The 23,900-nt window shown below is 41.4% G+C and overlaps 1 protein-coding gene and 1 pseudogene across 4 annotated transcripts in view; both read left to right on the forward strand.

Annotated features, from left to right (window-relative positions):
• The window catches only part of PIGL (phosphatidylinositol glycan anchor biosynthesis class L), a 116,392-nt gene extending 92,891 nt beyond the window's left edge, over positions 1–23,501 (forward strand). Inside the window, exons 6-8 of one of the 4 annotated variants that reach the window (XM_071210293.1) lie at positions 11,437–11,614; positions 12,762–12,875; positions 21,387–23,501. In XM_071210293.1, the coding sequence (XP_071066394.1) occupies positions 11,437–11,614; positions 12,762–12,875; positions 21,387–21,412 (318 nt within the window). In that variant the 3' untranslated portion in view covers positions 21,413–23,501. Of the gene's footprint in view, positions 1–441; positions 1,522–11,436; positions 11,615–12,761; positions 12,938–21,386 lie in introns of those variants that run through there. The other 3 variants (XR_011646768.1, XM_058283406.2, XM_071210294.1) reach the window with 3 other exon arrangements.
• On the forward strand, positions 5,755–7,058 carry LOC101440890 (radixin pseudogene; annotated as a pseudogene).
• Positions 23,502–23,900: the final 399 nt, after the last annotated feature.

Below are 23,900 nucleotides of genomic sequence, written 5' to 3' on the forward strand. Positions count from 1 at the left end.
GAGGGACAAAAGGTGCAGCCTGCCCAGGAATGGCGCCGCACACACAGAGAGCTGACACAACAAGATGACACAACAAAAATGAGACAGATTCCCAGTGCTGCTGACAAGAATGGGAATGGACACAGAAGAACACATAGCAAATGGACACAGAGAGCAGACAACGTGGGGAGGGGCGGTGGGGAAGGGGAGAGAAATAAAAATAAAAAATAAATTAAAAACCCCAACTCTGTTCTTTGCCATGCCTTTTATCTGTGACTCCCCATGCCCTACTGGCAATATAATCTCATATGCCCAGAGGAAAAGTTACAGTTTACAAACGTAATCCAATATTTCCTTTTGGAATTCATCAATAATATTAAACTGCTACAAACAGCAATCTAAAATTGCCATATTTGAAGGGCAAAAAATTACATTCAATGATTAATGTTTCTTCCTTCCCAGCCCCCAAGATGGCTCCCTTGTCTGCCTGCTCACTGCCTGTTCGTTGTGTCTGCTCATCTTTAGGAGGCACCAGGGACTGAACCCCGGACCTGACATGTCAAGCACCCAACTGCTTGAGCCACACCCACTCCCTAATGCCTCTTTTTGTGAATTCTTCCATCTAAATTGTTTTTCTTTTTTTTAAACTTGCTTTGAATTAGTCTCTTTTCAAGTAGATTATTGAAATAAGTTTATTTTTGCCTTTGGTTTTCTTTTTTGAGTGTCTTCAAGTTGTGTTCATGTAAGCCTTTCACAAATCAAAGTATGTACCTAAAATTGCATTTGAGATTTTAGCTATTTCAAATAGTCTCATTTGTGCTTTATCATGAAGAATATTTCACTGGTTCAGTACTGTGGTTTTTGCCTTGGAAACAAATGTTGAAATGTATTTAAAGTAATAATGAAAAAATTTTAGGAAATTTTAACTATTTAAATTAATCAGGGAAGCAAATGTGGCTCAAGCGATTGGGCTCCCATCTACCATATGGGAGGTCCAGGGTTCAATTCCCAGGGCCTCCTGCTGAAGGCAAGCTGGCTCACGCAGAGTGCTGGCCCGCACGGAGAGCTGGCGCAGCAAGATGATGCAACAAAAAGAGACACAGAGGAGAGACAATACGAGATGCAGCAGACCGGGGAGCTGAGGTGGCCCAAGAGATTAAGCACCTCTCTCCCACTCCAGAAGGTCCCAGGGTCAGTTCCCAATGCCACCTAAAGAGAAGACAAGCAGACACAGGAGAACACATAGCGAATGGAAACAAAGCAGACAACGGGGGAATAAATAAATCTTTATTAGAAGTAAAATAGATCACCTGAAGTTGTGAGCTTATAAAGCAATCATGCATAATGTGCAGAATTTCCACACATCACCCCTTCACCAACACCTTTCATTGTTGTGGAACATTTAATAATCAATAAATATTAAAAATAAAATTATCAGATCACCTGTATTAAAAGTTATTCTTCTTAGCAAAAATAAGGTTTTAGCTTTTATCTTGGATATACAAAGAAATTATACAGTAAATATTAATGTTTTAAACTTTAGATGTGTTGTTCATTTTTATTGTTATAGTCCTAATTACTTTTGTCATGTACTTTTTTGACTTTTCTAACATAGCTTCTTAGGACAATTTTGAGTTTTACAATTTCAGTTGTGTGGGCAAATTGTTTAAATGTTACAACGCAACCAAAAATCTTAAAAGCCTGCAAAAGTAAGGGAAAAAGGAAAGGGTAACAAAGTATAGAACGTAAAAGAAGATAACGAAAGTAAACCAAAAGAATAAAATCGGAAATCAGGTACTTCAACAAACGTGAATGGGCTGAATTTCCCTAACCAAACAGAGATGATCAAACTGAGTTAGAAAACAAAACCTAGCTACAGCTAAGTAACAAAGAAAGACTAAAAATAAAGGGATGAATAAATCAGACTGGCATGCAAAAAGAAAGTGAGAGTGACAGTATAAATCCAGGCAAGCAGAACATGACATCAAAAAGCATTAAACTGGGCAAAGAAGGATATTTTATAATAAGAGATTCACTCCATGAGAAAGTATGCAAACACCACCAGCAGCCAGACACACAGAAGTAAAGCTCCCAGAAGCACATCTTTATAAAGGAAAAAAAAACAATTATAATGGAAGAAATTTTCCAATATTCTTTTAGAATTTTGACAAATTGAGGTAGCAAAACCGTAGTGCGTTTGAACAATATATATATGATGTATAATCTATATATAATGATAGAAATCCAAATTCATTTCTTATGTATTAGAGCATTTACAAGAATCTATTATTTATTGGCCACTGAGGAATCTTTAGTAAATTCACCAAAGTAGAGATTTTGCTTATTTGCACAACTGATCACAAGAAAATAATAAAAAATAAAATAACCATTAAAAACTCTGGGAAATCAAGAAACCCCCTCCTAAATAACCTCTTGATCAAAGGGGAAATCAAAATTATCTAGAAAGTAATCAAAATTATGTGGGAACTGTATTCAGGTAGTTTGTAGTCTTAAATACTTTTATTTTTAGAAAAGATGGAAAATAAGTGAACTATGTGATTCAATTTAAGAAAATCAACAATAGAAACAAAAAAAAAAAATAGGGAAGAGGGATTTAAAATAAATGAAATAAACCTAACAAAAAGTTAGTGGAAAGGATAACAGGTTTCCTTTGAAAACTCAAATAAAATAAGTCAATACCTGACAAGTGTAATGAAGAAAAAGAAAATAAAAATACAGCTATTGGGACTAGAATAGATATACAGCTACAAATATGAAAAAGATTTTTAAAATTATAAGCGATTATACACAACTCCATGGAAACAAAATAGAAAATCTAAGAGGAATCAGGTGATTTCCTAGCAAAAATTTGGACTCCTAGGGTCAAACATTTTCAACCCCATAAAATGCAGGATTGCATTATTGCAAGGTTAATGAAAGACAGTTAACTTCCTAACCTAAAAAATAAGAAAAGGATTACTGCTCCATAATCAATTAGGTTTATTCCCCAATGCGATAATGGTTCCACTTTGGGAAATCCATCAGCATAATTAATTACATCAAGAGATTAAAGAAGAAAAACCACATTCTTTTATTTGTAGATGCTGAAAGATAACTTCACAAAATTCAACCACTCTTCTTAACAGCAACTCTTAAGAAAAAAAGGAGAGAAGAAAATAAATATAATAAAAACCTGTTTCCCAACAAGGTTGTTGTGTAGCTGGCGTCCTAACCAGGGGTCCATGAGCTTAAATTGAAAATTCAAAAAAGACATTATTTTTGTGGAAACGTGTTGGTTTGGGTGTGATATATTATTAAATAATACACAGTGTACTGTGGACTTAGTAAGGGGTCTGTGGTTTTCACCTGACTGGCAAAGGGGTCTGTGGAACAAAAAAGGTTAAGAACCCCTGTTCTGGAGGGTCAAACAGATGAAGTGAGACAATAAAATGATTGGTATAAATATTAGAAGAGACAGCTGTGTTTATGTAGCTGGAAGCCTAAGAGCTGTAATAAAATCTACTGTAATAAATGAGAGAATTTAATAAATAACTGGATAACAGTTTTACAAATATCAATAGCTTTTCTCTGTATTGGCAATAATGTGACAGAAATGAAAATGGAAAAAACATTGCCATCCAACTATAAAATACCTAGGAAAAAGTTTAATATAAAGATGTAAAAAATCTGTTTAAATTTTACAGTCACTACTAAAATGCTAGCTGTCTTTTTGCAGAAACCGACAAGCTGATCCTGAAATTCATATGAAAATGGAAGAGATCCTGAATAGCAAAACCCATCTTGAGAAAGAATATAGTTGGAAGACTCATGCTTCCCATTTTAAAAATTCCTAAAAAGCTACAGTAAACAAGACTGTGTGGTACTGGCATAAAGACAGACATATAGATCAATGGAATAGACTTGAGAGTCTGGAAATCCGTACATCTATCTATGGTCAATTGATTTTTTTACAACGGAGCAAAGACAATTCAATGGGGAAAGAACAGTGTTTTCAACAAATGGTGTTGGGACAACAGGATAGCTACATGCAAACGAATAAAGTTGAGCCCCTGCCTCACACCACTCACAAAAGTAACTCCAAATGAATCGGACCTAATATGAAAACTAAAACAGCAAACATTTAGAAGAAAACACAGGATAATACAGTGGTTTCTTATCTATGACATCTAAAGCATAACCAACCAAAGGGAAAACAGATAAGTGAACTTCAAGAAAAATAAAACTTCTGTGTGTCAAAAGATACTACTGGGGAGTAGATGTGGCTCAAGTAGTTGAGCATCTGCTTCCCATATGGGAGGTCCCAAGTTTAGTCCCTGATGCCCCCTAAAAACAAAAACAAAAAACCAAACAAGTAAACAAATAAAAAGCCAACTCAGGGGAGCTGATGTGGCTCAGTGGTTGAGCACCAGCTTCCCACACATGACGTCTCAAGTTCAATCTCTGGCCCTGGTACCTCAAAAACAAAACAAAAAAACTACCAAAAAATTGAACAGACAACTCACAGAATGGGAGAAAATATTTGCAAATTATATAATTGAATATAATCGATAAGGGTCTTCCATTGAGAACATATAAAGAACTCTTTCAATAACTCTCAACAATAAAAAGCTAAATAACACAATTTAAAAATAGGCAAAGGATCTGAATAGACATTTCTCCAAAGAAGAGAAACAAATGCCAATAAGAACATGAAGGGGGAAGCGGACGTGGCCCAATGGAAGGGGCATCCACCTACCACATGGGAGGTCCACGGTTCAAACCCCGGGCCTCCTTGACCCGTGTGCAGCTGGCCCATGCACAGTGCTGATGCGTGCAAGGAGTGCTGTGCCACGCAGGGGTGTCCCCCACGTAGGGGAGCCCCACGTGCAAGGAGTGCGCCCCGTAAGGAGAGCCACCCAGCGCGAAAGAAAGTGCAGCCTGCCCAGGAATGGTGCTGCACACACAGAAAGCTGATGCAGCAGGATGATGCAACAAAGGGAGACAGATTCCTGGTGCAGCTGATAAGGACAGAAGCTGTCACAGACGAACACACAGCAAATGGACAGAGAGAGCAGACAACTGGGGGATGGAGGGGAGAAATAAGTAAAAAAAACAAATCTTAAAAAAAAAAAGAACATGAAAGGAAGTGGTTGTGGCTTAACTGATAGAGCATCCGCCTACCATATGGAGGGTCCAGGGTTCGATACCCAGGGCCTCCTGACCGGTGTGGTGAGCTGGCCCATGTGCAGTGCTTCCATGCGCAAGGAATGCCATGCCACACACGGGTGTCCCCTGGGTAGGGGTGCCCCATGTGCAAGGACAGCCTCCCTGTGTGAAAAAAGCGCAGCCCGCCCAGGAGTGATGTCACACACACGGAGAGCTGACGCGTCAAGATGACGCCAACAAAAAGAGGAAACAGTTTCCCGGTGCCTCATGACATGAATGCAAGCGGACACAGAAGAATACTCAGTGAATGGACCCAGAGAGCAGATAATGGGGGGGAAGGGGAGAGAAATAAATAAAATAAATCTTTAAAAAAAAAAGAACATAAAAAGATGCTCAACATTATTTGTTATCAGGGAATTCAAATCAAAACCACAGACAAAAGCCACACCTCTCCCTCCCTGCCACAGCTCTGCCGTTGTCTTGCATCACATCAGGCAGGAGGGAGCCGTTCTTCTTGAGAAGGTGACCACAGAATTCACAGAAGTAAAGAATTTTTTAAAAGAGAAGGAAAATGCTGAAAACAATCAACACAGGAGTTAACTACAAAGGATGCTCACCTGGGATTCGCTGTTCAGCCTGGTGCAACAGGCAAACAACTTTTTGGTGGTGAAAAGAGTTGGTTTGTGTTGAGGTCTGTGTTTTTTTGATTGCAGTATATGGACAGCAAAGGTTATTTTAGTTGGCTTAAACTCAACAAAAAGGTGACACAGTATGATGTTAAAAAAGAAAATGCTTTCTAGTTTAAGTTTAGCACTAAATTCTTTCCTGACGGTATTTCTAAGGAATTAATTCAAGAAATAACTTCATGCAAGTTAATGAAGCCATCTTAAATGATGAAATACATTGCCCATCAGAAAATGCAGTGTTTTTTTTTTAGGGAGGTACCAGGGATTGATCCCAGGACTTCTCCATGGGAAGCCGGCATGCAACCCTGAGCTACATACACTCACCGCTGAGTTGGTTTTTTCTTTTGTTTGTTTTGGTCTTTTAGGCGGTACCAGGTATTGATTCCCGGGCCTCGTACATGGGAAACAGGTGCTCAACCACTTGAGCTACATGTGCTCCCAGAAACTGCAGTTCTTTTGGCTTCCTATGCTGCCCTAGCAGATTATGGAGATGAAAACAGAGTCCTAACCCAGGGCTACCTGGCTAATGATAGTCTCCTACCCCATTGCGTTTTGGAACGACACAAACTGACAAAAGAACAACGGGAAAAAAGAATACAGATCTGGCAGGAAGAACACAGAAGAATGCTCAGTAAGGGAAGATTATTTAATGGAATACCTGAAGCTCGCACAAGCTCTAGAAATGTATGGGGTCAACTATTTTGAAATAAAAAATAAAAAGGAAACTAGGCATTGATGTGTTGGGGCTGAATATTTAGGAACGTGCTAACAAGTTAATACCTAAGATTGGTTTCTCCTGGAGTGAAAGCAAAAAGTTAATCAACAAAAGGGCATCTGATTTTAATTTTTATGCACCTTGCCTGAGAATCAGTAAATGGATTTTGGCTTTATATATGGGGAGGCATAAACTGTACACATGAAGAAGGAAGGCTGATCCTATTGGAAGTACAACAGATATAAGGTAAGGCTAGGGAGAACCACCAGAAGGAACTGCAAAGGGCACAAGTAGAGGATGACAAGAAGAAAAGAGAAAAGGAAGGAATAGAATGTGAAAAGGAAGAACCAATGCAACGTCTCTGGCAAATTGAAGGACAGTGAAAGCCCAGATGGGATGAATAGTTAAAATGGGGAAACGGACTTGGCCCAGTGCTTAGGGCGTCCACCTACCACATGGGAGGTCCGCGGTTCAAACCCCGGGCCTCCTTGACTCGTGTGGAGCTGGCCATGCGCAGTGCTGATGCGCGCAAGGAGTGCCGCGCCACGCAAGGGTGTCCCCCGCGTAGGGGAGCCCCACGCGCAAGGAGTGCGCCCGTGAGGAAAGCCGCCCAGCGTGAAAAGAGAGTGCAGCCTGCCCAGGAATGGCGCCGCCCACACTTCCCGTGCCGCTGACGACAACAGAAGCGGACAAAGAAACAAGACGCAGCAAATAGACACTGAGAACAGACAACCGGGGGAAGGGGGAAATTAAATAAATAAATAAATCTTAAAAAAAAAAAAAAGTTAAAATGTTAATGGCTTACATAAAGAAAATTAAAGAACTGCTCAAGAATATAAGGGAAATAGAATATAGGAACAAATATAGCACATCCTTACCAAGACATAATTTCAAATCAGTCATCCTAAGGCAAAGGGCATGTAAAGGACATTTAATTTACAGATGTATGTACATTTCTAATAATAAAGTTGTTTCAGACTATTAAAAAAAAAAGACAAACAAAACCACATAAGATGCCTCTTCACTGCTAATGGGATGGCTAGTATCAAAGAGTTAGAGAAAAGTACTAGTGAGGCTGTTGGGACATTGGAATTCTCTCACACTGCCGGCGGGAATATAAAATGGTGCAGCCAGTTAGGAAAACAAATGGTTCTGACAGTCCCTCAAAAGATTAAACACACAGTTAACATATACCCAGCCATTCCATCTGAGGTATAGATCCAAGAGAAAGAAAACGTGTCCACAAAAAAATCTTGTATACAAATGTCCACAGCAACCCTATTCTTAATGGCCCAAAGTGGGAACAACCCAAATGTCCATCACCTGATGAGTGGATGAACAAATTGTGGCATATCCGTACAGTGGACTGTTTTTCAGCCATAAAAAAGGAAAGAAGTTCTGATACCTACCACAACGTGGACGAACCTTGAAAACACGCTGAGTGAAAGAAGGGAGCCACCAAGGACCTCATCTGCTATGGCTCCATTGCCATGAAGTGTCGAGAAGAGGCAAGTTCATACAGACACAAAACAGATTAGTGGCTGCCAGAGGGGGCACTGGGTAGAGACTGCTAATGAGTGTGGGATTTCCTTTTGGGGTGATTAGACACGTTCTGGAACTGAATAGTGGGAAGGATGGGCCACCTTATGAATATACTAAAAATCGCTGAATTTGTACACGTTAAAAAGATGCATTGTAGGATGTGATTTATATCTCAACTTTTAAAATAGAGCGTAAAAACAGTTGCATTAAAATGTGTTAGCTCACTGTAAAGTATAAGCTCGTGATAAATCTGAGGATCACTCTTGGTACCCAGTGGTACTTGAATGACATGCTAGCCTATAAACCAAAGGTATTATTAAAATACCAATACTTACAGCTTTTTAGTACTTACAGCTTTTCTTTTAAAATTTTTAAAAATTGAATGAAGGACATAAAACAAGAAAGAGTAAATGGAGAGCTATACCATGTTCCTTAGTGAAGAGATTTCATATAATAAAAATCTTTACAAAGTTAACATACAAATTTAACACTATAGATATAGCATACATGAATGCCAATCTATAAATTTATATATTTCCACTTATATATTTATATGTAAAACCTCTTCTTTCTTGGAAATCTAGATCCAGTCACAACCTCAATGGAGACTCTGTGAGACCGCACAAAATTATTTTAAAGATCTATTAGAGGATTTGGGAATGAACTATGAACTAAAGTGGACTTACTGGTGTTCTACTATATACTTGTTGTAATTCTAGCAATGGAAGAAATTACAACATTGATGTGGAGGCATTGGTCACTGGAGGCTCTGGGGGCAGAGAGAGGGAAAAACAGGTGTAACATGGGTGCTCTTTTGGGACTTGAGAATTCTCCTGAAAGACATTGCAACAACAGATACAGGCCATTTTATATCTTCCCATAACATGCAGAATTGTGTGGGAGAGAGTGTAAACTGCAGTGTGCACTATGGTCCATGCTCAGTGGCAATGCCCCAAGATGCTTTTATCAATTGCAATGAATGTGCCCCACTAGTGAAAGATGTTGTTTATGTGGGAAGTGTGGGGAGCAGGGCTTATGGGAATCCCTATATTTTCTGTGTAACATTTATATAATCTACATATCATTTTAAAAATAAAAATATATTATTTTTTAAAAAAGATCTATTAGAAAAGAAAATGTCCAAGGAAAGCCAAAATATGAAAAAGAAGAATGATGTGAGAATTGCCTTTCTAGATTAAAACTTAGCCATTGCAATCAAAATAGTAGGGGAATGGCACAAGGACAAACAGATATTGAACAGAACAGGAAATCCAGGAGCAGACCCAAATTACATGAGAACTTACTTTTTGATAAAGGTGATATTTTTTATTTTTTTAAAATTTGATGCAAACCCCGTACAGAGAACTCCAATATATCCCTATTCTCCCAGATACCCAGTTCCACCATTTTAACCTTTTGCCACATTTGCCATATCATTATAACTATCCATTCATCTATCCAATTTGTCCATCTATTTATCAATCCACTTCATGAAAACTTGAGTGTAGGTTGTATACATCATGCTCCTTCACCACTTAATACTGCCATGTACATTTCCTAAGAACAAGGATATTTACTTCTGTAATCACCTTGGGTGTAGTTATCAAGCACAGGAAATTTAACACTGATTAAAACTTAGAGTCTATATTCCAATTTTTTCATATATTCCCTCTAATGTCCTTTTTTTTCAAGATTTATTTTATTTATTTATTTCTCCCCCTCCTCATTGTTTGTGCTTGCTGTCTCTTCTCTGTGTCTGTTCATTGCGTGCTGTGTCCACACATCTTCTTTTTTTAGGAGGCACCGGGAACTGAACTCTCCCATGTGGGATGGAGGTGCTCAATCACCTGAGCCACCTCTGCTCCCTGCTTGTTGTGTCTCTCATTGTGTCTCCTTGTTGCATCATCTCGTTGTGTCAGCTCGCGGTCTTCCTCGTCTTCTTTAGGAGGCACCAGGAACTGAACCAGGGACCTCCCATGTGGTAGGAGGGCCCCCAGCTGCTTGAGCCACATCTGCTTCCCTCTAATGTCCTTTTGAGCCTTCTCTCCTCCCTACTTAGTTCTGATCCAGGATTATGTATTGCCTTAAATTGGCATTATCTCTTTAGTTGTTCTTTTTTTAAAACTGTGGGAGCATACATGAATGTAAATTTTCCCATCTCAACCAATGTCAAACATACCATTCAGTGGAATTAGTCACATTCACAATATTGCTGTACCCTCACCACCTTCCGTTACTGAAACTTTCCCATCTCCCCAAACAGAAATCCTACACCCACCATGAATTAAATCCCATTCCCCCCGTCCCCTGCCCTTGGCAGTCTGCACTGTTTCTATGAGCTTACACAATCTCTGGTATTTTCCTTGTAGTTATCATGGGACTTAATTTAACACCCCAAATCCATAACAATCTCATTTGTTTTGATACTAACTTAACTTCCATAGTCTACACAAACCATGTTCCCAAACCCCTCCCTCTCCCCACCTTTACGTAGTTCTTGCCACAAATTACATGTTTATACATTATGAGCCCAAAGCTACTGACTTATCATTACATTTTATGTATTTGCCTTTTAGATCCTGTAGGGAGTAAAAAGTGGAGTTACAAGCCAAAAATATACTAGTACTGGCACTTATATTTAACCCTGTCATTATCCTGACCACTGATCTTTGTTTCTTCGTGTGGTCTCAGACTGTTGTCTATTATTTTTCTCTGTCAACCTGCAGAACTTCAGTGTCTCCTGCAGGGCTGCGCTAGTGTTCACAAACGCCCTCAGCTTTTGTTTATCTGGAAATGTCTCTCGCCTTCATTTTTGAGGAAAACAAAGACTCTGTACCTCATACCATATACACAAATAAATTCCAGATGAATTAAAAGTTTCACTGCCAAAATCCAAAGCAATTAAAGTATCATGTAAGGAATTTTTGAGACTAAATGCATATATATGTTGGAGTGGGGCAGGCCTTACCAGGCAGGGCTGGAAATCCATAAGACAAGGAAAAGAAAGACATTTCACAATTTAAAAAATGTCAAGGTTGTAACACAGATTATAGATGTGTTAATATTTCTAATATACAAGAAGTTCTGTTGGTAAGAAAACTGCCCAAAAGAACAAAGGATTAAGGATAGACCATTCAAGAAGAGGAAATCCAAAGGGCCAAAAACTACAGAAAACTCTTCAGCTCCGGGAGCAGTCAGGGCACATGGTGGTTTTTTTTTTAAGATTTATTTATTTATTTATCCCTCTTCCCCTCCCCCCACCCTGCTATTTTTGCTGTGTCCATTCGGTGTGTGATTTTATGTATTCATTTCTCTTTTTGTCTTCTCTTCTCACTTTTTCTCCTCTAGGGTTCACAGGATTCAATCCTGGAGACCCCCAATGTGGAGAGAGGATCCCTGCCAATTGTGCCACCTCAGTTCCTGGTCTCTGCTGTGCTTCACCTTGACTCTCCCCTTCGTCTCTCTTTTCATTGCATCATCATCTTGCTGCAGGACTCACTTGTGCGGGCACTGGCTCACCATGCAGGCACGCTTTCTCTTCTTTTTCACCAGGAGGCCCCAGGGATCGAACCTGGGTCCGCCTATATGGTGGGCAGAGGCCCTATCACTTGAGCCACATCCACTTTCCAGGGCACACAATTTAAAGCAAAACTGAAAACCCATTTTTCATATATAGATAAAAGCTTATCAAGGGACCACAGCAACTCTGATGAGGATATGGGAAAATGGACACTCAGAGAGGACAGGTAAGAGTGTGAATTCCTGCACTGAGGCACAAGGCCCAGGCTTGACCGGCCGCCGTGAGAAGGGGCCAAGTGAGCTGGCATAGGCCCAGCCTGCCCCCTCCACCTGCCTGCATCCAGGCTGGGCGAGGATGTTCCCAGGGGCCTTAGCAGTGGGGGCAATGATGACTACAGAGGGGAAGCAGACTTGGCCCAAAGGATACGGCATCCGCCTACCACATGGGAGGTCTAGGGTTCAAACCCCGGGCCTCCTGACCCGTGTGGAGCTGGCCCACGTGCAGTGCTGATGCGTACAAGGAGTGCCCTGCCACGCAGGGGTGTCCCTGTGTAGGAGAGCCCCATGCGCAAGGAGTGCACCCCATAAGGAGAGCCACCCAGTGCGAAAGAAAGTGCAGCCTGCCCAGGAATGATGCCGCACACACGGAGAGCTGACACAGCAAGATGATGCAACAAAAAGAAACACAGATTCCCGGTGCCGCTGATAAGGATAGAAGCGGTCACAGAAGAACACACAGCGAATGGACACAGAGAGCAGACAACTGAGGGGGGGGGGGGAGGGAAGGGGAGAGAAATAAAATAAATATATATTTTTAAAAAGACTACAGAGGGCATCGATAGGTATTTCACACACATACACACACACACACATACACACACACACCTACACGGGCAGTAAATGTGAAAAACTAAATCACACTACTGATTAAAGATAAACTTTAGATAAAATGTAGAAGAAAATGCCATTTGTACTTATCCAATTTGAGAAGCTTTTTATAAATAATAATGCCCAGTGTTCTATAGGTCTAGAGCATATAAATGGTCCAACCTCTGTGGCAGTTTGAGATTATTTATGAATCCCAAAAAGATATATAGATTATATATGAAAACAGGTCTGTTCCTCTGGGTGTGATAATCCTTTGACTGTATTAGATACAGCTGAGACTGGAAGAAGCTGGGACCCTGGAGCCTTAAGAGGGAAGAGGAAGGCTGAACCCTCGCAGACTTCGCCCGCCATCTTGCTTCGACACGTGGCAACAGAGTTTGGTAAGGAAGTAACCTTGAGTTGGACTCTTTAGGGCCTGGTAACTAAATAAATACCCTTTATAAAAGCCAAGTGATTTCTGGTATTTTGCATTAGCACCCCTTTGACTAATACAACCTCTTAGGCAATTTGGCAGTGCACCCAAAATCTTTAAAGTGTGCCTGCTTTTTTTTTTAAATTTCTCTCCCCTCCCCCCAGTTGTCTGCTCTCTGTGTCCATTCACTGTATGTTCTTCTGCGTCTGCTTGTATTCTTGTCAGCGGCACCTGAAATCTGTGTTTCTTTTTGTTGTGTCATCTTGCTGTGTCAGCTCTCCATGCGTGCAGCGCTACTCCTGGGCAGGCTGCACTTTCTTTCGTGCTGGGCAGCTCTCCTTACTGGGCGCACTCCTTGCGCGTGGGGCTCCCCTATGCAGGGGACACCCCTGCGTGACATGGCACTCCTTGCGCGCATCAGCACTGTGCATGGGCCAGCTCCACATGGGTCAGGAGGCCTGGGGTTTGAACCCTGGGCCTCCCGTGTGGTAGGCAGACACTCTATCCGTTGAGCCAATCCGCTTTGCCTGCTTTTGACCCTGCAAATTCCATTTCCATGAATCTAGTGTTAGAAACCAGGGAGTGGCACAGAATTGTATGTACAGAGTTAGCTGCAATTTGTCTCCTAAAGTGACTCAGGTCTCAGATGACCAGAATACTCACCTGTGCCTTATGGGTGCACGGATCAGAGGGAAAACAAAGACAGTCTTACTGGCAAGGGCCATTGGCTCCCACTCAGGGTGTTTCAATTATATATATATACACACATATATATTCTAAGTGCTAATAAATGTAAAAAGAAACATGATATATATACGTAAACACGACCTAAAAAATTATAAAACCCATACTAAAAAGAAATTTAGAAAGGATGAAAGACACATAGGAAATCTAATATTTCCTTCCCACGTCACAGTGGACCTTGTTGAGATTTCCTGAAGAAGGTCCACCTCACCCTGGAGCCTGCTGGTCTGTCAGTGGTGAAAGAGCATGGAAAGCTGGTGGGAAGAGAAGGTGGGAAGTCAGTGCAGGGCCGTGGAAAGTGAACTAGTCAAACCTCAGTGGAGAGACAGAGAGAACAGGACTGCGGCGCCACGGCACCCACAGGGTGTTTCTCTTCTTGGAACCAAAAATACGAAGTAGTTTGGTGAAGGTCTTGGTGAGAGCTGGACCTGGCACCATCCCCCCCTCACTCCCCCACCAGTGGGTCCCAGTTCTCCCATCCATGCTGAGACTATTATAATGAAAATCCAGCTGCAGATGAAGGCCACGGTAATTAAAAGCCCGTTGACACGTGCGCTAATTAATTCCACCTTGGGGAACGTTCTGAGGAGAGTGGGGGAGCCATGAGGTCCTAAGGGAAAGACTTTTATTTTTCTATAAAGATTTAGTCCATTTGAGCCTATGAGCTCGGAATCTCCAAAGTATGAGTTCTGCTGATGTAGGTCAAGTCCATGGGAGGCATCACATGGCGGCAGGGTTACTGCCTGGAAGGAAAGCACCAGTCAAGGGCAAAGTGTCCTCTCTTGGAACCCTGTCAGATAACCTGGGACTGAGGCGACTGTAGGGTGCGGCTGCTTGGACCACTCACCTCCCACCCGAGAGCGATGGAGGTGCAACAGGGAGCTAACAGGTCATCCTGGAGCTTTTTAGGGGTCACAAGGATTGGCATCAACCCCTGTGCCATGAACCGTAATGACCTCAAAAGAGGGGCCTGAAAGACGTGACTCCTTGGATTTCCGCTAAGGACAGCTAGTTGAACCTGATGCTGAGCCGTTCTCCGCGGGTTTAGAACCGCTTCCTTCCTTTATGAATTTAGAAAATACAAAGCGAAGTTGTAGCCAGCTCCTCGACAGGGCATGTCTGGGAAGACTGTGTGCCAGGCAGCTTCCTGGCTGAGAGCGGGGAGGCTGGAGACCAGCGGGGCGAGGCGCCCCGTGCAGGAGGACCCCAGACTGGCCCGCTCTCCAGTGGAGCGTCACCCCAGGCTCCGGCTGCGACTGATGGCGTCCAGCATTCCGAGTCATTCGTCTTGACCAGACTCCTCCTGGTATCAAATCCTTGCTTCCTCTAAGCCCCATCAAATGGGAAAGTACCAGCCTGGAAGATGATGGCTAAGGAGGCGAGGACAATTACCACACCCAGGCCAGTGGCAGTTTCTGACTTGGGCTAGTGGCTTCAGCGGCTGAGGGAGAATGTCAGTGAGCTGCCCGAGAAAGTCACCGGAAATTCAGCAAGGTGCCCTGATAAAAACCAAACGCAACAGCATTCCTCTCTACCAGCAACAGACAATTGCAACGTGTAAAAACAACAAAAAGGATGCCATTCACAGGAACGACCAAAAAAAAAAAAAGTAAAATACCTAGGAGTAAACTTAAGATGAAATATGCTAGTTTATACAGCTTCTCTATGGGAAATATGTTAGAACGTGACTGAAGTGCATCAAGGAAACCAATTGGTGAGTGCTAGACGATAAACCTAAGGAATGCAAAGAAGCCTCTTCACCCCCAAATTAATGCATAAATTCAATGCGATCCCAATCAAAAGCCAAACATGATTTTAGATGGCACTTGACTAATTCTAAAATTTATCTAGCAAACCAAATTCACAAAAAAATAATAATGAGGGGGGAATTGCCTATCAGATTTTTAAAAAAACAAATGATAAAGCTTTAGGGATTTAAAATAGTGCAATATTTGTGCAACTATAGAAAAACTGAGTGAAAGAACAAATGAAGAGTCTAGGAAAAAACAACAGATTTTAAGTGAGTGAGGAATGGATAGATAAATCGATAAAAGCATTGACCCAATCGATTATCCACTTTGAATGGGGAGCTAACCCCCCACTGCGGGGAGCCCTGCAAAGCAGGCTCCCAGGTTCACGGTGAGAAGGAAGACAAAGTGCACCTGCAGAGTCTGGAGATAAAGTAGGAGGTGCGGGCTGGGCAAGGTCATGTGCTGAGCTGAATATGCTGAGTGCGGATAAGAAAGAAACTGTGTTATCGGCAGGCTTATGGACAGAAGAATAACTTTTGTGTTTGTAGTGCCCTAGAAGCGCAAACCTTCTGAATGTGCTGTTTTCCCTGATGACATAAAATGAACTGCTCATTCAAGCCCAGTGCCGGAGGTAGCTGCGAGCTGCTCACGGCCCACCTGGCCCCCGCTATTTTGTGTCTTTCCTTTCTCAGCCTCTCACTCCTCCCACCTCAGGAACCTGTTCAGCTGCGCGGGTCACAGCAAGTGGCACCCACCAGGGACCTGAGGCGCGGGGGAAGGGTGCACCCATCTCCCGGGGTTGGGGTTATACAAGGACTGCACTCATTTTACCACGTCGTACACACAAGGAGCAACAAAGGAGCAACACGGAATCAGTTCAGATGTGAGGTCTACCCCAGGGGAGGTCGTCGGCTGAGCGAAACCGGTAACGGGGACAGAAGCACCGGGCGTCCAGCTCGGGGGACCGCAGTTCCTCCAGCACAATTTGTATGTTCACGTGTTAAGGAACCTGTTGCCTGACCGAGGCTCCAAGTCGCCACCCAACAGTTAGAACAGTTCTTAGATTTTGTCCAGCACACTTGTCCTTGGTTTCCAGAGGAGGGTACGGTTAATAGGGAGATTTGGCAAAAGGTGGTCAAGACGTAAGAGACCGCTGTGCCGCTGAGGGGCCGAGTAATGTCGCAGTAACTACTTCCACTTTGTGGACTTTGATTCGTGGTTCATTGGATCCAGTTTGTGAAAGTGCAAGAAGTGCTCTCAGGGTAAGGAAAGTGTTACAACAGCTCTCTGCTCCTCCTGTAGACCTGGAGGGTGAGAGAAAGGTGAGGAAGATGACTGCGAGTCTTCCCCTCCAGCTCTCCAGCGGCAGCTGTCACCGTAGTCTTTAAGGCAGAAGGCCGCCTCTGTCGGTCCCCAGTGCCTTCCCCCTCACGTGGCTTCTCCTCCCTGGTGCTTCCTGGAGCTGTGTCCCCTCCTGTCCTACCTCCTTTGCAAGCCGGTCTCCGGTCCGCCCTGGTGGAGGGCGAGGATATTTCTGAATTTCCTTCTTCCTGTCCTAGAGCACCCTGATCCCAATAATCCTGGCCAATATGTACCTCTGCTTGAACCCATTCCTTTCAAGTTGTTAAAAGAATTCATTGAAATCTGCTTGTAGCACACAGCGGCCCACGGCCGCATTCACTTTCTCCTTAATAGAATCGGTAAGTCAAAATCCTTTGTCCCAAAGATGGGATGGTTTTAGCTAAAGCTTGCTTGACGGAGGCCACTATTTGTTATGGAAAAGCCATTGGTTTAAAGGAGGCAGTGCTCTGGCTAAACGTAATCAGCCTCACAGTGTCGCTATTACTGGGGACGTGCTTACGGGCACTGGAGCCTATGAGCCTTTGCAACAAGTACCACATCCCGCACAGGCTCAAATGCTAAATACAGTCCTTGTTAGTGAAATTAGGCTTGTAAGAAATCTCTGTTAAAGTGTTAACTAAGATAAGGAAACTATTCTGGCAGCAACTCTGCAAACCCCCTACTGTCTACATGACAATGCAGCTGTGGGCGCGTGGGGGTAATAGAGTTCAGTCACTGGAAAAAGAGAAACACGTGGCAACATTGGTGTTCTGTTTTGTTTCCATGCTAATTCTGATTGGGCCTATTTAACCAAGATAATAAAATTAGTACAAAATTTTTATCAAGGAATTTTCGGTTTTAAATCAATAGTTTACTCTTGCACTTCAAGTCTCAGTGTAGTCTTAAAGAGTAGTAATCAAAAAAATGTGTTAACGGTCTGTCTAAACTGCTAAATAAAAAGCTTAACTACATTTATGCTGCTCAAGTTATCTTAACTGGTTGCTGATAACTAATAAAAGTGTTTCCAAAAACAAGCTTACATGTTACAGGCAACACAGATTCCAAAAGAAATTTTAAAAGCAGTAAAATCTAGGATGTAAAATGATGGTGAGCTTAAAAACAACTAAACCATAAGGATAAGAATTGTGAGTCAAACTGTAAACTTTATGTCTTTCTATTGTTGTGTTGTACGTGTTTTTGGGTTTGTCTGTTAAATGTCAGTGTGTATTTTAAAACCTCCAGATGGTAATATAAATTGATAAATAAAAATTTCTAAAAGAGCTCTATTCAAATGGCCAAAAATTAAATAAGTGCTTATATTAATATATAAGTTTAAATGTTAGAGATCTCTACAATGATAAAAATTGTGAAATTACTATAAGCCTCTTCATAAAAAATAGTTCTTGCCTAAATTGAACAGTTTGTTCAGTTTCTTCACAGGATAAAATGAAGGATGTAAAACTTAAATGAATATTAAAAAAGGTTAAAAGTCTGTGGGAATGCTGACTGAAATTTTAAAAGTTTGTTAAAAAAGGTGTGTTTTGTCCTAAAATAGGATGGCTAATTTTCATAAACTCAAAATGGAAATGAACATATGCAGGATGGAACTTGAATGCCTGTGGCGAATTGTAAAAGGTATTGTGGTAACTTTAAGTAAGGGAATGTGTTCTGTGGAGGTAAAATTTGTCTTAAAATAATATAATTATAGTCTTTATAGTTATAAATAATTATAGGAAGTTTATAGAAGCATTGTTTAAGTTAAGGTATTTAAATGGCTAATTCCAAAAATCATTATTAAACAAAACCTGAATTGATAATAATAAAAAAGGTAATTTTATAACAGGAAAACATGTTGGCAGCCAGCCTGCCCTGCCAACTTAGTTCTAAAAGACTGTTTCTGGTATTGCATGCTACTAAATATTTAAAGTGAAGAAAAGTTCACTATTTTAACAAGTTTGTTTAGTGTTGATGGTAATTGTATGTTGGAAGAAGTTTGCCTGGAGACGGTTTCCAAAATTGTTTTGGTAACTTATGTATGTGAGATGTATAGGATGTGTTTTTATTATTAAGAAAACAGAAAATAATTTTGTCCTAAAATAAAATGATTGGTTATTAAGAAAAGGTAAAATGTGGGACTAAACCTGAACGTGCAAAAGGTTTGTGGAAAAGAAATTTTTATGGTTAAAGTTAAGTAAGATTAGGGAAATGGACTTGGCCCAGTGGTTAGGGCGTCCGTCTACCACATGGGAGGTCCGCGGTTCAAACCCCGGGCCTCCTTGACCCGTGTGGAGCTGGCCCATGCGCAGTGCTGATGCGCGCAAGGAGTGCCCTGCCACGCAGGGGTGTCCCTGCACTGGGGAGCCCCACGCACAAGGAGTGCCCCCTGTAAGGAGAGCCGCCCAGCGCAAAAGAAAGTGCAGCCTGCCCAGGAATGGCGCCGCACACACGGAGAGCTGACGCAACAAGATGATGCAACAAAAAGAAACACAGATCCCTGTGCTGCTGACAACAACAGAAGCGAACAAAGATGACGATGCAGCAAATAGACACAGAGAACAAACAAGGGGAAGGGGGGAGTAAATAAATAAATCTTAAAAAAAAAAGTTAAGTAAGATTTGATGGGTCTATCTATAAAGTTTTAAAAGGTTTAGTAGCAAGTAGTATACTAATGCAAAGTTAAAATTTTGTTCTTTCTCAGTTTCTCAAGTCATTAGTTGGTTTTAGTAAACGTTTATAAAAAGTTTTTATCCTGAATAATCAGTATACAAAGAAAGTCTGTTTTATCTAAATAGCTTCTTGTGCTCTAACCTTATCATTTCCTTGGTGTGGTGTTTGAAGAAGAAAAGGTCTTACCTCTTTTAAAGAAACAATGTTCAAACCTGCTTTCTCAAAATCAAATCCTGAAAAGTAGGTTTTATTTCAAACTGGTTACAAGAAATTTGTTCTTTTACCTTGAAAGAAAAATTAAAGTAATAAAATAGTTGAGTTCATTTATTATGCTATAAATTAAATGGAAGTTGTTTAAAAGTGTTATAAAATTAACAGGATTTTTTAACCCTCTGTTAATTAAAGTCATATGAGTAAAAGGTTCATTTGAATACTTAAGAGTGTATAAATTTACCAATATTTCTGCATAATATTAAACAAAAGTACAATATGGTTAATTATGGTTTTAATTATTATAAAAAAGTGTGTCACAGAAACAACCTCTTATCAATTAAAGTAACAACACTGTAGTATGCAGCAATGCCAAATACTGCTAGTTTGTTGCAGGAAATTAATATCCAACTGTGCACTATCACTTTATTTTAAAACTTGCTAAGACTTTTTGCGTGAAGGGAAGGCGGCGCAGAACTGAAGAAATAAAAGGACAGAAAGAAAGACACAAGAGAGAAAATAAAGACGGAACCAGGGTACTCAACAGTTTCTGGAACGGAGAGCCTCGACCCTAGTTTCCACGTCGTATTTATTAGAAATTACAAAGCAGTCGTTATCTGTTTATTTTCAAGGCTGCTTGTTGTTAAAGCTGCGGCACCTGCACTGCTAGGGAGCAGGCCATACAAAGTTCACACGCCGCCACACGCAAATAATTTTCCAGCCGACCAGACAGTGTCGCCTCTAGTCAAGGCCGGTGTTCCTAAGCCCACACTTCAAGCCAGGTTCCCACCGTCACGTTCAAGCTATTTTCCCACAACTTTCTTTAGTATTTCCTTAGGCGAGGCAAGTCAGCCCGCGTTCTTCCACCTGTAGAAAAGCCAACAAGGAAGGTTTGCCGTGCCTCCCCGAGGCTGTGTGCACAGCCCAAGCACCTGTCCTGGCCTGGGGACAAAACTCTGGCTGCGTACACAAACAAACAAACGAAAAACAAATCTGCGACTGAAACTCTACTGAAGACTTTATGTTAACCAGTAATCTTTTTCCAAAATTAAAAGAAACATCAGAAATAATAATATCTTATCTTAAAAGCCTAACATAGGCAAACTATTAAAACAGGCTGCAAAGTCCATGCTGCTCTGTCAAATTCTTAAATGTTGTTTGGTTGGGTAAAACAAAACTATACTCTGCTGTAATTGATAAAATACAATGTTCTCTCATGTTAAGAGAGTCTGTAATATTGGTAAAATACTAAAAATCTTTCATCCCTCATTTAGCTCAAATATTAAAACCATTGTATGTACTAATTGGGAAAAGTCCTTCATGGAAGTAGGAAAACCTCCAGGAAGCTGCTTTAAATAATAATAAAAGGGAGGGAGAAGGTGGACATGAACTTAGCCTGTGAAATGGATGTGGCCAGCCCCAATACTGGATTTGGGTGGGGTTTGTGGCAAAGGCAAAATTCTAAACAAGTACCCCTTGGTTTTCAATCACAATTCTGGAAAGAGGCCAAAAGTACAATATAAAAAAGCAATTGTGTGCAGCATGGGAGGCCCTGCTGAAAGTGAAAGATTAAACCCAACAGTGTCTGGTCACTCTGAAGACTGCCTATCCTATCCAGGGGTGGATTGCAATACTAAAAGCAAGACAGAAATGAAGGGCTGTTGTAAATCACCCTCAGACCTATGGACAAACATCTGGAATACCTGCTAGTAGTAACAGGTAACTGTCTGTCATGTCTCTGTCCCCTCCTCTAACACCCCTTTCAGGACTATTGAGGCAGATGCCTTTGTGAAGATCCAGAGCCACACCACTGAGACCTGAGAAGAAGCTGAGTGGCTCCACCAGCTCATGAACCTCACCGGTGAGTGTCCTTAATGCTCTCTCCAAGGACTGTGACATCGGACCCCTCCTGCTCTTGGGAGGGATGAGACATGCTTTCACTGCTACAGACACTGCATCAGAACCCTTATAACAAAACAGCTATTTTTTGGCATATAACTGGCATTCCATACAATCCCCATGGACAGACTAGCATTAAATGAGCCAGTAACACTCGCAAAACTTTGCTTAATAAAACAAAAAGGGGAAGAAGCATGGGAAAAGCTAACAAGCCACAGCACCGCGTGATGGCTGCGTTATTCACTCTTAGTGGCAACGTGGTTATGTTCATTACATCATTGGACTCCGTAAGGTACTGTATACCCGGGCACAGTGTGGTAAGCATCTGCATGTCCATCCTAAGTCTGCAGGGGGTTTTGCCGGCAATGTTTTCACCAGCCCAGGACGAGTACTCCAGCGAGACCTGTGGCAATTGGTAGCTGCCATGCATCACATTAACTTAACAAATCCTGGAACTATGAACTTGCAGCTTGGGCCTGTGTGCCCTCCCCATACGCTATCATAGCAGGAACTGGTAACAGTTCAAAGGTAGAAGGGTAATATTATGTATATTGTTTGCATTGTAATTTAACTGTGTTACTACTGCTAGTTGGGAAGATGATCTCTTGATAGTTCAACAGCCTACTTTTGTGATGCTTCCCCTACTTAGATACCCCCTGGTATAGTGACACCCCGGAAAGAGTGTTGCAAATTACCCAACAACAATTACAACAATTAGCCTCCACCCCCACCCCGCCTGCCCTCAAGCTCTAGGTTTAATGGTAGCCAGCATTATTATCATACTCATAACAGTCCTTGCATCATCTATTACTGCCGGACTTGCCCTTTCTCAAAGTATTCAAACTGCACATTTTATTAATTCTTTAGCACAAAATACTTCCCTAGCTCTGCGGGATCAAGAACACATTGATCGTAAATTAGAACAAAATTTAATGCTTTGGAGGAAAATGTTATCTCTTCGGGTAATCAACTAGACGCTTTACAATATCGGATGCACCTACAGTGCTGTCTTCGGTATTCTTTTGTTTGTGTTACCCCCATAGTGTTCAATTATACAAAATGGAATTGGACTGCTGTCTGTCTCCATTTGCTAGGAATTTGGAATCATGAAAATATTAGTTTAGATTTACGGAGCTTACATGATGAAATCCTGGCCCTCCAATTAGCTCATCTTGCTACCTTATATCCTGAAACTATTGCTTATAATCTGCTAAGCAGTTTACGAAATTTTGCCCCTTGGGACCTCCTCCGTTACAATTTATGGTATTTGTTGGCTTTGGCCTGTCTTTTGCTGCTTCTCTGATGCTTACTGCCCATAATTCATGCACATTTACAACAGCAGATACACCGCACACAAACAGAAAACACCCAGTTACGTCTGACTCAAAAGACCTTACAGTAGGATAAGATGTGAACAGCCCCCTAGAAAAAGAGCTGCCTGGGACAAGTTTCTTGTCCTCACTGGCTGGTAGTCAATGACGGTAAGAGTCCTAGAGGGGGCCAACCTAAGACAGACACAGGCATAGCTGGCAGCCTTTTTCTATAATAAAGGAGGAGGAGATGTGGGGAGCCCTGCAAAGCAGGCTCCCAGGTTCACAGTGAGAAGGTAGATAAAGTGCACCTGGAGAGTCTGGAGATAAAATAGGAGGTGCGGGCTGGGCAAGGTCATGTGCTGAGCTGAATATGCTGAGTGTGGAAAAGAAAGAAACTGTGTTATCTGCAGGCTTATGGACAGAAGAATAACTTTTGTGTTTGTAGTGACCTAGAAATGCAACCTTCTGAATGTGCGGTTTCCCCTTACAATATAAAACGAATTGCATGTTCAAGCCAAGTGCCTGAGGTAGTTGTGAGCTGCTCACGGCCCACCTGGCCCCGCTATTTTGTGTCTTTCTTTCTCAGCCTCACACTCCTCCCACCTCAGGAACCTGTTCAGCTGCGCGGGTCGCAGCACCCTACATCTCATGCCACTACAAAAATAAAAACTAAAAGCCACTCACACACAAAAAAATCCAAATGGATTAAAAATAGCTATATGTGGGGAAAAAACTATGAAAGCAGTCAAAGAAAATATAGGTAAATGTTTAAATGCTTGGACAAGAAAATTATTCTTAAATAAGACATAAATCACAAAAGTCAAAAGCACAAAAGTCAGAAAATCAGAAAGAAAGAAAAGAAAAGATACAATTTGACCCCTTAACTTAAAACCATATATTAAGTTAGAACAAATGACAGACTGGAAGAGAATATTTGCAAAACATGTAACAAAGGGTTAATATCCTGAACATCAGGAACTCCTACAAGTTAATTTTTAAAAATAGCATCTAAAACATTTACTTACTAATATTTTTTAATAGACGGACCAAAAAACCCCAAAATAGTTC

Source organism: Dasypus novemcinctus, chromosome 21, assembly GCF_030445035.2.
Source record: "Dasypus novemcinctus isolate mDasNov1 chromosome 21, mDasNov1.1.hap2, whole genome shotgun sequence".
Lineage (NCBI taxonomy): Eukaryota > Metazoa > Chordata > Mammalia > Cingulata > Dasypodidae > Dasypus > Dasypus novemcinctus.